Here is a 15387-nt window from a genome sequence, read left to right as displayed (position 1 = left end):
TAGTAATATACCCCAGGTGAACTAGTCCTTAGTTAGTAATATACACCTGGTGAACTAGTCCTTAGTAATATACCCCTGGTGAACTAGTCCTTAGTTAGTAATATACCCCTGGTGAACTACTCCTTAGTAATATACCCCAGGTGAACTAGTCCTTAGTTAGTAATATACCCCTGGTGAACTAGTCCTTAGTTAGTAATATACCCCAGGTGAACTAGTCCTTAGTTAGTAATATACCCCAGGTGAACTAGTCCTTAATTAGTAATATACCCCTGGTGAACTAGTCCTTAGTTAGTAATATACCCCTGGTGAACTAGTCGTTAGTTAGTAATATACCCCTGGTGAACTAGTCCTTAGTTAGTAATATACCCCTGGTGAACTACTCCTTAGTAATATACCCCAGGTGAACTAGTCCTTAGTTAGTAATATACCCCTGGTGAACTAGTCCTTAGTTAGTAATATACCCCAGGTGAACTAGTCCTTAGTTAGTAATATACCCCAGGTGAACTAGTCCTTAATTAGTAATATACCCCTGGTGAACTAGTCCTTAGTTAGTAATATACCCCTGGTGAACTAGTCGTTAGTTAGTAATATACCCCTGGTGAACTAGTCCTTAGTTAGTAATATACCCCTGGTGAACTAGTCCTTAGTTAGTAATATACCCCTGGTGAACTAGTCGTTAGTTAGTAATATACCCCTGGTGAACTAGTCCTTAGTTAGTAATATACCCCTGGTGAACTAGTCCTTAGTTAGTAATATACCCCTGGTGAACTAGTCCTTAGTAATATACCCCTGGTGAACTAGTCCTTAGTAATATACCCCTGGTGAACTAGTCCTTAGTTAGTAATATACCCATGGTGAACTAGTCCTTAGTTGGTAATATACCCCTGGTGAACTAGTCCTTAGTTAGTAATATACCCCTGGTGAACTAGTCCTTAGTAATATACCCCTGGTGAACTAGTCCTTAGTTAGTAATATACCCCTGGTGAACTAGTCCTTAGTAATATACCCCTGGTGAACTAGTCCTTAGTTAGTAATATACCCCTGGTGAACTAGTCCTTAGTTAGTAATATACCCCTGGTGAACTAGTCCTTAGTTAGTAATATACCCCTGGTGAACTTGTCCTTAGTTAGTAATATACCCCTGGTGAACTAGTCCTTTAGTTAGTAATATACCCCAGGTGAACTAGTCCTTAGTTAGTAATATACCCCTGGTGAACTAGTCCTTAGTAATATACCCCTGGTGAACTAGTCCTTAGTTAGTAATATACCCCTGGTGAACTACTCCTTAGTAATATACCCCAGGTGAACTAGTCCTTAGTTAGTAATATACCCCTGGTGAACTAGTCCTTAGTTAGTAATATACCCCAGGTGAACTAGTCCTTAGTTAGTAATATACCCCAGGTGAACTAGTCCTTAATTAGTAATATACCCCTGGTGAACTAGTCCTTAGTTAGTAATATACCCCTGGTGAACTAGTCGTTAGTTAGTAATATACCCCTGGTGAACTAGTCCTTAGTTAGTAATATACCCCTGGTGAACTAGTCCTTAGTTAGTAATATACCCCTGGTGAACTAGTCCTTAGTTAGTAATATACCCCTGGTGAACTAGTCCTTAGTTAGTAATATACCCCTGGTGAACTAGTCCTTAGTTAGTAATATACCCCTGGTGAACTAGTCCTTAGTAATATACCCCTGGTGAACTAGTCCTTAGTTAGTAATATACCCATGGTGAACTAGTCCTTAGTTAGTAATATACCCCTGGTGAACTAGTCCTTAGTAATATACCCCTGGTGAACTAGTCCTTAGTTAGTAATATACCCCTGGTGAACTAGTCCTTAGTTAGTAATATACCCCTGGTGAACTAGTCCTTAGTAATATACCCCTGGTGAACTAGTCCTTAGTTAGTAATATACCCCTGGTGAACTAGTCCTTAGTTAGTAATATACCCCTGGTGAACTAGTCCTTAGTAATATACCCCTGGTGAACTAGTCCTTAGTAATATACCCCTGGTGAACTAGTCCTTAGTAATATTGTTATAAATAATCCCATAGAAACAAATTATTATCTGACTTTAAGCATTTTGTTGTGTTGTCAGACGGAGGGTCTTTGTTCCAATGACAGCGTCATCATTCAGACGGTCACCTCTGACCACACCTCTCCAGAGCCTCTTTGCCAATCACAGCTGGTTGTGGAGATGCAGGGGGAGGAGCCAGAGCAGAACTTCCTGATTGGTTCCTCAGAAGACGGAGCCACCGAGACTCCGGAGCCAATGACAGACAGCTTTACTGCCAAGGTCCTGGACTCTCCCTCTCAGGAGGAGCAGGTGGTGCATTCTGGGATAGCGAAGGGGGCGGTGCTTATTGTTTCTCCTACAAATGTCAGCAGCACACTAACAGGTACGCCCGCGCACACACACACGCGCACACACACACACACACACACACACACACACACACACACACACACACACACACACACACACACACACACACACACACACACACACACACACACACACACACTCTCTCTCTCATATCATCCTCTTCTTCTCTCCTTCAGATCTGATCCTAGAGAACCAGGATGGTTCTGACTGAGCTGGATAACATCATCACTGATGGAGCCAATCAAACAGCAGAGTGGACATGTCATCATTTTGGACATTATTTCTGATTGGCTGAGTTGGCCATTAAGCCCCTCCCCTTTAAATGTTCTCTTGGGTATGGCAGTAATACACCTAATACTGGTATGTACACCGCCATCAAACCCCAACCAAGAAGAAGTTCTCTTGGGTCAGAGGTGAGACTGACATCATCGTGTGTTCCTGTGGGGGCCGGCCTACTGACCACACAAAGAACAGGACAGATACTCATTCATCTGACACTGTGAATTATATCTGCATTTAGTTTATTTATGTGTAATAAAAACTCCCACAGTTGCTAGTCTGGTGTGTTTTAGTACTGTCTGCCGATCGTCCGAGACTTTATCCCCGGTTACACCTGCTCCTTTGTCCTGATCTTGTCCACATTCTGATTTAACGTTGACACAGGTGTTGACAATTAAGACATTAGGCAGGTTTACATTGACCTGGGTTTACCAATATTGTGTATCCCTACCCAGGCCTGCAACATTCAGGCCCTACCCTGCAACATTCAGGCCCTACCCAGGCCTGCAACATTCAGGCCCTACCCAGGCCTGCAACATTCAGGCCCTACCCTACCCAAGCCTGCAACATTCAGGCCCTACCCTACAACATTCAGGCCCTACCCTACCCAGGCCTGCAACATTCAGGCCCTACCCTACAACATTCAGGCCCTACTTTACAACATGCAGGCCCTACCCTACAACATTCAGGCCCTACCCTACAACATTCAGGCCCTACCCTATCCTGTAACATTCAGACCCTACCCTGTAACATTCAGGCCCTACCCTACCCAGGCCTGATTGCTTCTGCCAAATGTAGAGGTGGGATGGGCTGAGAGGTGGGATGGGCTGAGAGGTGGGATGGGCTGAGAGGTAGGATGGGCTGAGAGTAGCTGAGGGCTGAGAGGTGGGATGGGCTGAGAGGTGGGATGGGCTGACAGTGGCTGAGGGCTGAGAGGTGGGATGGGCTGAGAGGTGGGATGAGCTGAGAGGTGGGATGGGCTGAGAGGTGGGATGGGCTGAGAGTAGCTGAGGGCTGAGAGGTGGGATGAGCTGAGAGGTGGGATGGGCTGAGAGTAGCTGAGGGCTGAGAGGTGGGATGAGCTGAGAGGTGGGATGGGCTGAGAGTAGCTGAGGGCTGAGAGGTGGGATGGGCTGAGAGGTGGGATGGGCTGAGAGTAGCTGAGGGCTGAGAGGTGGGATGGGCTGAGAGTAGCTGAGGGCTGAGAGGTGGGATGAGCTGAGAGGTGGGATGGGCTGAGAGGTGGGATGGGCTGACAGTGGCTGAGGGGTGGGATGGGCTGACAGTGGCTGAGAGGTGGGATGGGCTGACAGTGGCTGAGGGCTGAGAGGTGGGATTATGGAGTTGATGTTTGGTAATGAATTATTATGTGATTGCTTTATATAAAAGTACCATGTACACTAAATGTGTGTAAAATGTAGCAGAAAAGCTGTAAAAACACCATATATTTGTCCTCTGAAGAGGGGGGTGGGTTAATAATATATTAAAGATAATCAATCCACCTGACAGGTGTGGCATATCAATAAGCTGATTAAACAGCATGATCATTACACAGGTGCACCTTGTGCTGGGGACAATAAAAGGCAACTAGTGTGCAGTTGTGTCACAACTCAATGCCACAGAGGTCTCAAGTTGAGGAAGGGTACAATTGGCATGCTGACTGCAAAAATGTGATGTCCATAAGTCATTGTAGAGAATTTGGCAGTACATCCAACCGGCCTCAGAACCGCTGATGTCATCGTTGTGAACAGAGCGCCCCATGGTGGCAGTGGGGTTATGGTAGGGGCAGGCGGTGGGGTTATGGTGGCAGTGGGGTTATGGTATGGGGCAGGCATAAACTACGGACAACGAACACAATTACGTTTTATCAATGACAATGAGTGCACAGATCCTGAGGCCCATTGTCATGCCATTCATCCTCTGTCATCACCTCATGTTTCAGCATGATAATGCACGGCCCCGTGTCGCAAGGATCTGGACACAATTCCTGGAAGCTGAAAAATCTCCCAGTTCTTCCATGGCCTGCATACACGTCACCCGTTGAGCATGTTTGGGATGCTCTGGATCGACAGCGTGTTCCAGTTCCCGCCAATATCCAGCAACTTCACACAGCCATTGAAGAGGAGTGGGACAACATTCCACAGGCCACAATCAACAGCCTGATCAACTCTATGTGAAGGAGATGTGTCGCACTGCATGATGGTCACACCAGATACTGACTGGTTTTCTGATCCACACCCCTACCTTCTAAAGGTATCTGACCAACAGATGCATATCTGTATTCCCAGTCATGTGATCAGGGCCTAATGAATTCAAACTGTAAGTCTCTGATTGTTGCAAGTTTCATATATATTAAAGGAAGTTTCACAAGACAGTAGCGATAGCTTGGCACATGAGGATTATTAGAATATGGCAAATTGAGTTTGATCCATGCTGGTTTTCACAGGCTACCTGAGGCATGACACGTCACTGGGAGGGCTACCTGAGGCATGAAACGTCACTGGGAGGGCAACCTGAGGCATGAAACGTCACTGGGAGGGCTACCTGAGGCATGACACGTCACTGGGAGGGCTACCTGAGGCATGAAACGTCACTGGGAGGGCTACCTGAGGCATGAAACGTCACTGGGAGGGCTACCTGAGGCATGACACGTCACTGGGAGGGCTACCTGAGGCGTGAAACGTCGGTGGGAGGGCTACCTGAGGCATGAAACGTCACTGGGAGAGCTACCTGAGGCGTGAAACGTCACTGGGAGGGCTACCTGAGGCATGAAACGTCACTGGGAGGGCAACCTGAGGCATGAAACGTCACTGGGAGGGCTACCTGAGGCATGAAACGTCGCTGGGAGGGCTACCTGAGGCATGAAACGTCGCTGGGAGGGCTACCTGAGGCATGAAACGTCACTGGGAGGGCTACCTGAGGCATGAAACGTCACTGGGAGGGCTACCTGAGGCATGAAACGTCGCTGGGAGGGCTACCTGAGGCATGAAACGTCACTGGGAGGGCTACCTGAGGCATGAAACGTCACTGGGAGAGCTATCTGAGGCGTGAAACGTCACTGGGAGGGCTACCTGAGGCATGAAACGTCACTGGGAGGGCAACCTGAGGCATGAAACGTCACTGGGAGGGCAACCTGAGGCATGAAACGTCGCTGGGAGGGCTACCTGAGGCATGAAACGTCGGTCTTCCTGACCACATCACTGGACAAGTTAATTGAAGCGTAGCTACTGTAATCTGATTACCACCTTCCTAACCCCCATTAACCCTAACCCCTAACACTAACCCCCCCTAACCCTCCCTAACCCCCCCTAACCATATCCCTAACCCCCCCTACCCCTAATCATCCCTAACCCCTAACCATATCCCTAACTCCTAACCCCCCCTAACCATATCCCTAACCCCTAACCCTAACCCCCCCTAACCCCTAACCATATCCCTAACCCCTAACCCCCCCTACCCCTAACCATATCCCTAACCCCTAACCATATCCCTAACCCCCCCTACCCCTAATCATCCCTAACCCTACCCCTAACCCCAACCCTAATCCCCCCCTAACCCTAATCATCCCTAACCCTATCCCTAATCCCCAACCCTAATCTCCCCCCTAACCCTAACCCCCCCTAACCATATCCCTAACCCCCCCCAACCCTAACCCTAACACCCCCCTAACCCCCGGAGGTAGTCAGGCGCACAGGCAGCACAATGCTCATCTTTTAACCAATCAGAGCAGCTCTTTCGCCAATACCTGGGTAAAACATCAGAATTAGGCCGACTGAAACGCAGCCAAAGTAAAATAAATAATAATCTGTCAAATAACTTGCACACGAGGATGGATCAGGAAATCTGGCCACAAAGCGGAGACAGTGGAGACGTTTTAATACCATGTGTAGACACTTTTCTGAAAATGTGGGCCAATCAGAATGTGGCCAAGAAGAAGACACAGGACGCCAGCTATCAACAAAGCTTCTGACAGAGGTGCAGGACAGCGAGTCACAGGCCAGACAGGATAGGATTATTTATTGCATAAAATACTAAATAAAAAATAAACAAATGTTCTGAATAATCCTAACGTGATTGCTGTGCAGAGCTATGTAGTCAGATGATCTGTGCAGCACCATTGATTGGTGGAGTAGAAACAGTCACTTGACTATGATTGGTGGAGTAGAAACAGTCACTTGACTATGATTGGTGGACAGTCACTTGTCTGGAAACTGTCTGTCCTTTTTGTGCTTGTGTGGAATGTGCGCCCCCCCCCCCCCCCCCCCCCACCGGAACCGGAACTGGTACCGGGCAGGTCGACCATCCTCCTGGTATAACTGGTTCCACTAGTCCACCTGGTTCCACTAGTCCAGTCAGTGACTGTGTGTGGCTGTAAGGGTAAGGCATGTCTCACGTCCCTCTGCCCACGTCGTGGAAGTACAGGTTAGCACAGAGACACAGCAGCATGATGGAGGCCAACATGTAGTAGATTAACTTCCTGAACTTCGGATCCAAGTCCCCCTGCCGGTACCAGACAATCTACAGGAGGAAGAGAGAGAGATTCAGCCCAACACCTGCCGGTACCCAACACCAAGTCCCCCTGCCGGTACCCAACCCCAACGTCCCCCCTGCCGGTACCCAACCCCAACGTCCCCCCTGCCGGTACCCAACCCCAACGTCCCCCCTGCCGGTACCCAACCCCAACGTCCCCCCTGCCGGTACCCAACCCCAACGTCCCCCCTGCCGGTACCCAACCCCAACGTCCCCCCTGCCGGTACCCAACCCCAACGTCCCCCCTGCCGGTACCCAACCCCAACGTCCCCCTGCCGGTACCCAACCCCACGTCCCCCTGCCGGTACCTAACCCCACCCCAAGTCCCCCTGCCGGTACCTAACCCCACCCCAAGTCCCCCTGCCGGTACCTAACCAACGTCCCCCTGCCGGTACCCAACCCCTGCCGGTACCTAACCCCACGTCCCCCTGCCGGTACCAGAAGATCTAAAGGAGGGAGAGATTTATCCTCTTCAGACCCAAAGAAAGCAGTGTGTACTCACCAGCACCATGGCCGAGCCGCAGGTCAGCAGGATACAGAAAGCCAAGAAGACGTTGAGTGGCCAGGGAGGCAGCGAGGGGAACACGAATGAACTGATCACTGTTACCTAGGGAACACAATCACCACCTAACTGATCAATTAGTTTTAAACAACAAGACAACCACTAGGCTACCCGCCGCCCCTACGCTCCAACCAATAGGCTACCCGCCGCCCCTACGCTCCAACCACTAGGCTACCCGCCGCCCCTACGCTCCAACCACTAGGCTACCCGCCGCCCCTACGCTCCAACCACTAGGCTACCCGCAGCCCCTACGCTCCAACCACTAGGCTACCCGCCGCCCCTACGCTCCAACCACTAGGCTACCCGCCGCCCCTACGCTCCAACCACTAGGCTACCCGCCGCCCCTACGCTCCAACCACTAGGCTACCCGCCGCCCCTACGCTCCAACCACTAGGCTACCCGCCGCCCCTACGCTCCAACCACTAGGCTACCCGCCGCCCCTACGCTCCAACCACTAGGCTACCCGCCGCCCCTACGCTCCAACCACTAGGCTACCCGCCGCCCCTACGCTCCAACCACTAGGCTACCCGCCGCCCCTACGCTCCAACCACTAGGCTACCCGCCGCCCCTACGCTCCAACCACTAGGCTACCCGCCGCCCCTACGCTCCAACCACTAGGCTACCCGCCGCCCCTACGCTCCAACCACTAGGCTACCCGCCGCCCCTACGCTCCAACCACTAGGCTACCCGCCGCCCCTACGCTCCAACCACTAGGCTACCCGCCGCCCCTACGCTCCAACCACTAGGCTACCCGCCGCCCCTACGCTCCAACCACTAGGCTACCCGCCGCCCCTACGCTCCAACCACTAGGCTACCCGCCGCCCCTACGCTCCAACCACTAGGCTACCCGCCGCCCCTACGCTCCAACCACTAGGCTACCCGCCGCCCCTACGCTCCAACCACTAGGCTACCCGCCGCCCCTACGCTCCAACCACTAGGCTACCCGCCGCCCCTACGCTCCAACCACTAGGCTACCCGCCGCCCCTACGCTCCAACCACTAGGCTACCCGCCGCCCCTACGCTCCAACCACTAGGCTACCCGCCGCCCCTACGCTCCAACCACTAGGCTACCCGCCGCCCCTACGCTCCAACCACTAGGCTACCCGCCGCCCCTACGCTCCAACCACTAGGCTACCCGCCGCCCCTACGCTCCAACCACTAGGCTACCCGCCGCCCCTACGCTCCAACCACTAGGCTACCCGCCGCCCCTACGCTCCAACCACTAGGCTACCCGCCGCCCCTACGCTCCAACCACTAGGCTACCCGCCGCCCCTACGCTCCAACCACTAGGCTACCCGCCGCCCCTACGCTCCAACCACTAGGCTACCCGCCGCCCCTACGCTCCAACCACTAGGCTACCCGCCGCCCCTACGCTCCAACCACTAGGCTACCCGCCGCCCCTACGCTCCAACCACTAGGCTACCCGCCGCCCCTACGCTCCAACCACTAGGCTACCCGCCGCCCCTACGCTCCAACCACTAGGCTACCCGCCGCCCCTACGCTCCAACCACTAGGCTACCCGCCGCCCCTACGCTCCAACCACTAGGCTACCCGCCGCCCCTACGCTCCAACCACTAGGCTACCCGCCGCCCCTACGCTCCAACCACTAGGCTACCCGCCGCCCCTACGCTCCAACCACTAGGCTACCCGCCGCCCCTACGCTCCAACCACTAGGCTACCCGCCGCCCCTACGCTCCAACCACTAGGCTACCCGCCGCCCCTACGCTCCAACCACTAGGCTACCCGCCGCCCCTACGCTCCAACCACTAGGCTACCCGCCGCCCCTACGCTCCAACCACTAGGCTACCCCCCGCCCCTACGCTCCAACCACTAGGCTACCCCCCGCCCCTACGCTCCAACCACTAGGCTGCCCGCCGCCCCTACGCTCCAACCACTAGGCTGCCCGCCGCCCCTACGCTCCAACCACTAGGCTGCCCGCCGCCCCTACGCTCCAACCACTAGGCTGCCCGCCGCCCCTACGCTCTAACCACTAGGCTGCCCGCCGCCCCTACGCTCTAACCACTAGGCTGCCCAGCCGCCCCTACGCTCTAACCACTAGGCTACCCGCCGCCTCCACGCTCTAACCACTAGGCTACCCGCCGCCTCCACGCTCTAACCACTAGGCTACCCGCCGCCCCTACGCTCTAACCACTAGGCTACCCGCCGCCCCTACGCTCTAACCACTAGGCTACCCGCCGCCCCTACGCTCTAACCACTAGGCTACCCGCCGCCTCTACGCTCTAACCACTAGGCTACCCGCCGCCCCTACGCTCCAACCACTAGGCTACCCGCCGCCCCTACGCTCCAACCACTAGGCTACCCGCCGCCCCTACGCTCTAACCACTAGGCTACCCGCCGCCGCTACGCTCTAACCACTAGGCTAGTGTAGTCATTCATGTTTAAATGTATTACTGTACAGAGTCTGTGTGACTTGTTAAGCACATTTTTACTCCTGAACTTATTTAGGCTCCATAACTAACAAAGGGGTTGAAAACTTACAAAACATTTCAGCCTTTTATTTTTTTATTAAATTTGTAAAAAATGTCTAAAAACACAATACCATTATGAGGTTTTGTGTGCAGGTCAGTGACACAAAACTCTGAATGTAAATCCATGTTAAATTCAGGCTGTAACAACATGTGTAAACAGTCCAGGGGTACTTACTGCAACGAGCAGGGATGTCAGTCCTCCCACCACCAGGTTGACGGCTCGGTCCTGCAGGGAAAAAGAGGACATGAGACCAGTAACACACTGTGGCGGCCATGACGTGTCGTCAGCCAGTCAGTCATGCAAAAGACTGCCGGTCTCACGGTAATTAACCGTTAATTAACATAAACATGGTTAGCCTCTCCGGGCCGACACCCCTCTCCGGGCCGACACCCCTCTCCGGGCCGACACCCCTCTCCGGGCCGACACCCCTCTCCGGGCCGACACCCCTCTCCGGGCCGACACCCCTCTCCACCCATCTCCGGGCCCCCACCCCTCTCCACCCATCTCCGGGCCCCCACCCCTCTCCACCCATCTCCGGATCTCCAGGCCTCTACATCTCCAGGCCTCTACATCTCCAGGCCTCTACATCTCCAGGCCTCTACATCTCCAGGCCTCTACATCTCCAGGCCTCTACATCTCCAGGCCTCTACATCTCCAGGCCTCTACATCTCCAGGCCTCTACATCTCCAGGCCTCTACATCTCCAGGCCTCTACATCTCCAGGCCTCTACATCTCCAGGCCTCTACATCTCCAGGCCTCTACATCTCCAGGCCTCTACATCTCCAGGCCTCTACATCTCCAGGCCTCTACATCTCCAGGCCTCTACATCTCCAGGCCTCTACATCTCCAGGCCTCTACATCTCCAGGCCTCTACATCTCCAGGCCTCTACATCTCCAGGCCTCTACATCTCCAGGCCTCTACATCTCCAGGCCTCTACATCTCCAGGCCTCTACATCTCCAGGCCTCTACATCTCCAGGCCTCTACATCTCCAGGCCTCTACATCTCCAGGCCTCTACATCTCCAGGCCTCTACATCTCCAGGCCTCTACATCTCCAGGCCTCCACATCTCCAGGCCTCCACATCTCCAGGCCTCCACATCTCCACCCCTCTCCACCCATCTCCGGGCCTCTCCACCCATCTCCGGGCCTCCACCCCTCTCCACCCATCTCCGGGCCTCCACCCCTCTCCACCCCATCTCCGGGCCTCCACCCCTCTCCACCCCATCTCCGGGCCTCCACCCCTCTCCACCCCATCTCCGGGCCTCCACCCCTCTCCACCCCATCTCCGGGCCTCCACCCCTCTCCACCCCATCTCCGGGCCTCCACCCCTCTCCACCCCATCTCCGGGCCTCCACCCCTCTCCACCCCATCTCCGGGCCTCCACCCCTCTCCACCCCATCTCCGGGCCTCCACCCCTCTCCACCCCATCTCCGGGCCTCCACCCCTCTCCACCCCTCTCCACCCCATCTCCGGGCCTCCACCCCATCTCCGGGCCTCCACCCCATCTCCGGGCCTCCACCCCTCTCCACCCCATCTCCGGGCCTCCACCCCATCTCCGGGCCTCCACCCCATCTCCGGGCCTCCACCCCATCTCCGGGCCTCCACCCCATCTCCGGGCCTCCACCCCATCTCCGGGCCTCCACCCCATCTCCGGGCCTCCACCCCATCTCCGGGCCTCCACCCCATCTCCGGGCCTCCTCGCCCTAGGTTCAGAGTTATTTGAAACGGGTCCTATGCCCTCGGTTCAGAGTCATTTGAAACGGGTCCTATGCCCTAGGTTCAGAGTTATTTGAAACGGGTCCTATGCCCTAGGTTCAGAGTCATTTGAAACGGGTCCTATGCCCTAGGTTCAGAGTCATTTGAAACGGGTCCTATGTTATTTGGCAACTGTAGTTTTGAATGATACAAACCTTAGAATGACCTAGAAAAACAACACATGGGCTGTTGATGATTTGAGAACATTGCAGAAAAAGCCCTTTGTTCTTTGCCTCAGGCTGCACATGCTGTTCTCTCATCAACTGATCATATTTTCACCCATCTGACTATTCGCAATTTCATCTGGTCTTGACTAATACAGTGAATTTGGAAAGCATTCAGACCCCTTTTTCCACATTGTTAGGTTACAGCCTTATTCTACAATTAATTGTTTTTCCCCTCAATCCACACACAATACCCCATGATGACAAAGCATGAAACAGGTTTAGATATACATTTGCTACAATAACAAAATTGGAAATATAACATTGACATTAGTATTCTGACTTTTTACTCAGTACTTTGTTGAAGCACCTTTGGCAACATTTACAGCCTCAAGTCTTCTTGGGTATGACGCTACAAGCTTGGCACACCTGTATTTGGGGGAGTTTCTCCTGTTCTTCCCTGCAGATCCTCTCAAGCTCTGTCAGGTTGGATGGGGAGCGTTGCTGCACAGCTATTTTCAGGTCTCTCCAGAGATGTTCAAGTACGGGCTCTGGCTGGGCCACTCAAGGACATTAAGACTTGTCCAGAAGTTGAACCTTCGCCCCAGTCTGAGGTCCTGAGCAGGTTTTCCTCAAGGTACTTTCCTCCATTCATCTTTCCCTCAATCCTGACATCCCCACAGCATGATGCTGCCACCACCATGCTTCGCTGTAGGGATGGTGCCAGGTTTCCGCCAGACATGATGCTGCCACCACCACCATGCTTCGCTGTAGGGATGGTGCCAGGTTTCCTCCAGACATGATGCTGCCACCACCATGCTTCGCTGTAGGGATGGTGCCAGGTTTCCTCCAGACGTGATGCTTGGCATTCAGGCCAAAGAGTTCAATCTTGGTTTCATCAGACCAGAGAATCTTGTTTCTCATGGTCTGAGTCTTTAGGTGCCTTTTGCCAACTCCAAGAGGGCTGTCATGTGCCTTTTACTGAGGAGTGGCTTCCGTCTGACCACCCTACCATAAAGGCTTGATTGGTGGAGTGCTGCAGAGATGGTTGTCCTTCTGGAAGGTTCTCCCATCTCCACTGAGGAACTCCAGAGATCTGTCAGTGACCATCGGGTTCTTGGTCACCACCCTGACCAAGGTCCTTTTCCCTCGATTGCTCAGTTTGGCCGGGCGGCCAGCTCTAGGAAGAGTCTTGGTGGTTCCAAACTTCTTCCATTGAAGAATGATGGAGGCCAATGTGTTCTTGGGGACCTTCAACACTGCATAAATAAACCCTTCCCCAGATCTGTGCCTCGACACAATCCTGTCTCTACGGACAATTCCTTCAACCTCATGGCTTGGGTTTTGCTCTGACATGCACTGTCAACTGTGTCACTGATCTCTCCCAGACTCATAGATAGACATGTCGGAGCGTAACCAGTCCCACCGGTAAAGGCCGTTACTAGAAGGTGTTTAATGTTGGAGCGTAACCAGTCCGTGCAGTAAAGGCCGTTACTAGAAGGTGTTTAATGTTGGAGCGTAACCAGTCCGTGCAGTAAAGGCCGTTACTAGGTGTTTAATGTTGGAGCGTAACCAGTCCGTGCAGTAAAGGCCGTTACTAGAAGGTGTTTAATGTTGGAGCGTAACCAGTCCGTGCAGTAAAGGCCGTTACTAGAAGGTGTTTAATGTTGGAGCGTAACCAGTCCGTGCAGTAAAGGCCGTTACTAGAAGGTGTTTAATGTTGGAGCGTAACCAGTCCCTGCAGTAAAGGCCGTTACTAGAAGGTGTTTAATGTTGGAGCGTAACCAGTCCGTGCAGTAAAGGCCGTCACTAGAAGGTGTTTAATGTTGGAGCGTAACCAGTCCCTGCAGTAAAGGCCGTTACTAGAAGGTGTTTAATGTTGGAGCGTAACCAGTCCGTGCAGTAAAGGCCGTTACTAGAAGGTGTTTAATGTTGGAGCGTAACCAGTCCGTGCAGTAAAGGCCGTTACTAGAAGGTGTTTAATGTTGGAGCGTAACCAGTCCGTGCAGTAAAGGCCGTTACTAGAAGGTGTTTAATGTTGGAGCGTAACCAGTCCCTGCAGTAAAGGCCGTTACTAGAAGGTGTTTAATGTTGGAGCGTAACCAGTCCGTGCAGTAAAGGCCGTTACTAGAAGGTGTTTAATGTTGGAGCGTAACCAGTCCGTGCAGTAAAGGCCGTTACTAGAAGGTGTTTAATGTTGGAGCGTAACCAGTCCGGGCAGTAAAGGCCGTTACTAGAAGGTGTTTAATGTTGGAGCGTAACCAGTCCCTGCAGTAAAGGCCGTTACTAGAAGGTGTTTAATGTTGGAGCGTAACCAGTCCGTGCAGTAAAGGCCGTTACTAGAAGGTGTTTAATGTTGGAGCGTAACCAGTCCCTGCAGTAAAGGCCGTTACTAGAAGGTGTTTAATGTTGGAGCGTAACCAGTCCCTGCAGTAAAGGCCGTCACTAGAAGGTGTTTAATGTTGGAGCGTAACCAGTCCGTGCAGTAAAGGCCGTTACTAGAAGGTGTTTAATGTTGGAGCGTAACCAGTCACTGCAGTAAAGGCCGTTACTAGAAGGTGTTTAATGTTGGAGCGTAACCAGTCCGTGCAGTAAAGGCCGTTACTAGAAGGTGTTTAATGTTGGAGCGTAACCAGTCCGTGCAGTAAAGGCCGTTACTAGAAGGTGTTTAATGTTGGAGCGTAACCAGTCCGTGCAGTAAAGGCCGTTACTAGAAGGTGTTTAATGTTGGAGCGTAACCAGTCCCTGCAGTAAAGGCCGTTACTAGAACGTGTTTAATGTTGGAGCGTAACCAGTCCCTGCAGTAAAGGCCGTTACTAGAAGGTGTTTAATGTTGGAGCGTAACCAGTCCCTGCAGTAAAGGCCGTTACTAGAAGGTGTTTAATGTTGGAGCGTAACCAGTCCGTGCAGTAAAGGCCGTTACTAGAAGGTGTTTAATGTTGGAGCGTAACCAGTCCGTGCAGTAAAGGCCGTTACTAGAAGGTGTTTAATGTTGGAGCGTAACCAGTCCGTGCAGTAAAGGCCGTTACTAGAAGGTGTTTAATGTTGGAGCGTAACCAGTCCGTGCAGTAAAGGCCGTTACTAGAAGGTGTTTAATGTTGGAGCGTAACCAGTCCCTGCAGTAAAGGCCGTTACTAGAAGGTGTTTAATGTTGGAGCGTAACCAGTCCCTGCAGTAAAGGCCGTTACTAGAAGGTGTTTAATGTTGGAGCGTAACCAGTCCCAC

The 15387-nt window shown here is 52.8% G+C and overlaps 2 protein-coding genes and 1 long non-coding RNA gene across 7 annotated transcripts in view; 2 read left to right on the top strand and 1 right to left on the bottom strand.

Moving 5' to 3' along the window:
* The window catches only part of dmtf1 (cyclin D binding myb-like transcription factor 1), a 53507-nt gene extending 50574 nt beyond the window's left edge, over nucleotides 1-2933 (top strand). For all 5 annotated transcript variants that reach the window (XM_055937172.1, XM_055937171.1, XM_055937169.1 and 2 more), the window contains 2 exons: nucleotides 2094-2394; nucleotides 2558-2933. In XM_055937172.1, the coding sequence (XP_055793147.1) occupies nucleotides 2094-2394; nucleotides 2558-2592 (336 nt within the window). In that variant the 3' untranslated portion in view covers nucleotides 2593-2933. The remainder of the gene's footprint in view (nucleotides 1-2093; nucleotides 2395-2557) is intronic.
* Nucleotides 2934-6915: 3982 nt separating this feature from the next.
* tmem243b (transmembrane protein 243, mitochondrial b) overlaps nucleotides 6916-15387 on the bottom strand; it is a 32576-nt gene continuing 24104 nt past the window's right edge. Inside the window, exons 3-5 of the mRNA XM_055937167.1 lie at nucleotides 10417-10467; nucleotides 7693-7797; nucleotides 6916-7178 (exon numbers count right to left, since the gene is read on the bottom strand). Of these exons, the coding sequence (XP_055793142.1) occupies nucleotides 7050-7178; nucleotides 7693-7797; nucleotides 10417-10467 (285 nt within the window). The 3' untranslated portion in view covers nucleotides 6916-7049. The remainder of the gene's footprint in view (nucleotides 7179-7692; nucleotides 7798-10416; nucleotides 10468-15387) is intronic.
* On the top strand, nucleotides 14498-14788 carry LOC129864871 (uncharacterized). Its single transcript, XR_008761263.1, has 3 exons — nucleotides 14498-14561; nucleotides 14615-14667; nucleotides 14721-14788. It is a non-coding gene; the product is annotated as an uncharacterized LOC129864871 (long non-coding RNA).

Source organism: Salvelinus fontinalis, chromosome 11, assembly GCF_029448725.1.
Source record: "Salvelinus fontinalis isolate EN_2023a chromosome 11, ASM2944872v1, whole genome shotgun sequence".
Classification (NCBI taxonomy): Eukaryota; Metazoa; Chordata; class Actinopteri; order Salmoniformes; family Salmonidae; genus Salvelinus; species Salvelinus fontinalis.
Note: the sequence above shows the minus strand (reverse complement) of the source record. Positions and strands in the feature narration are given on the sequence as shown.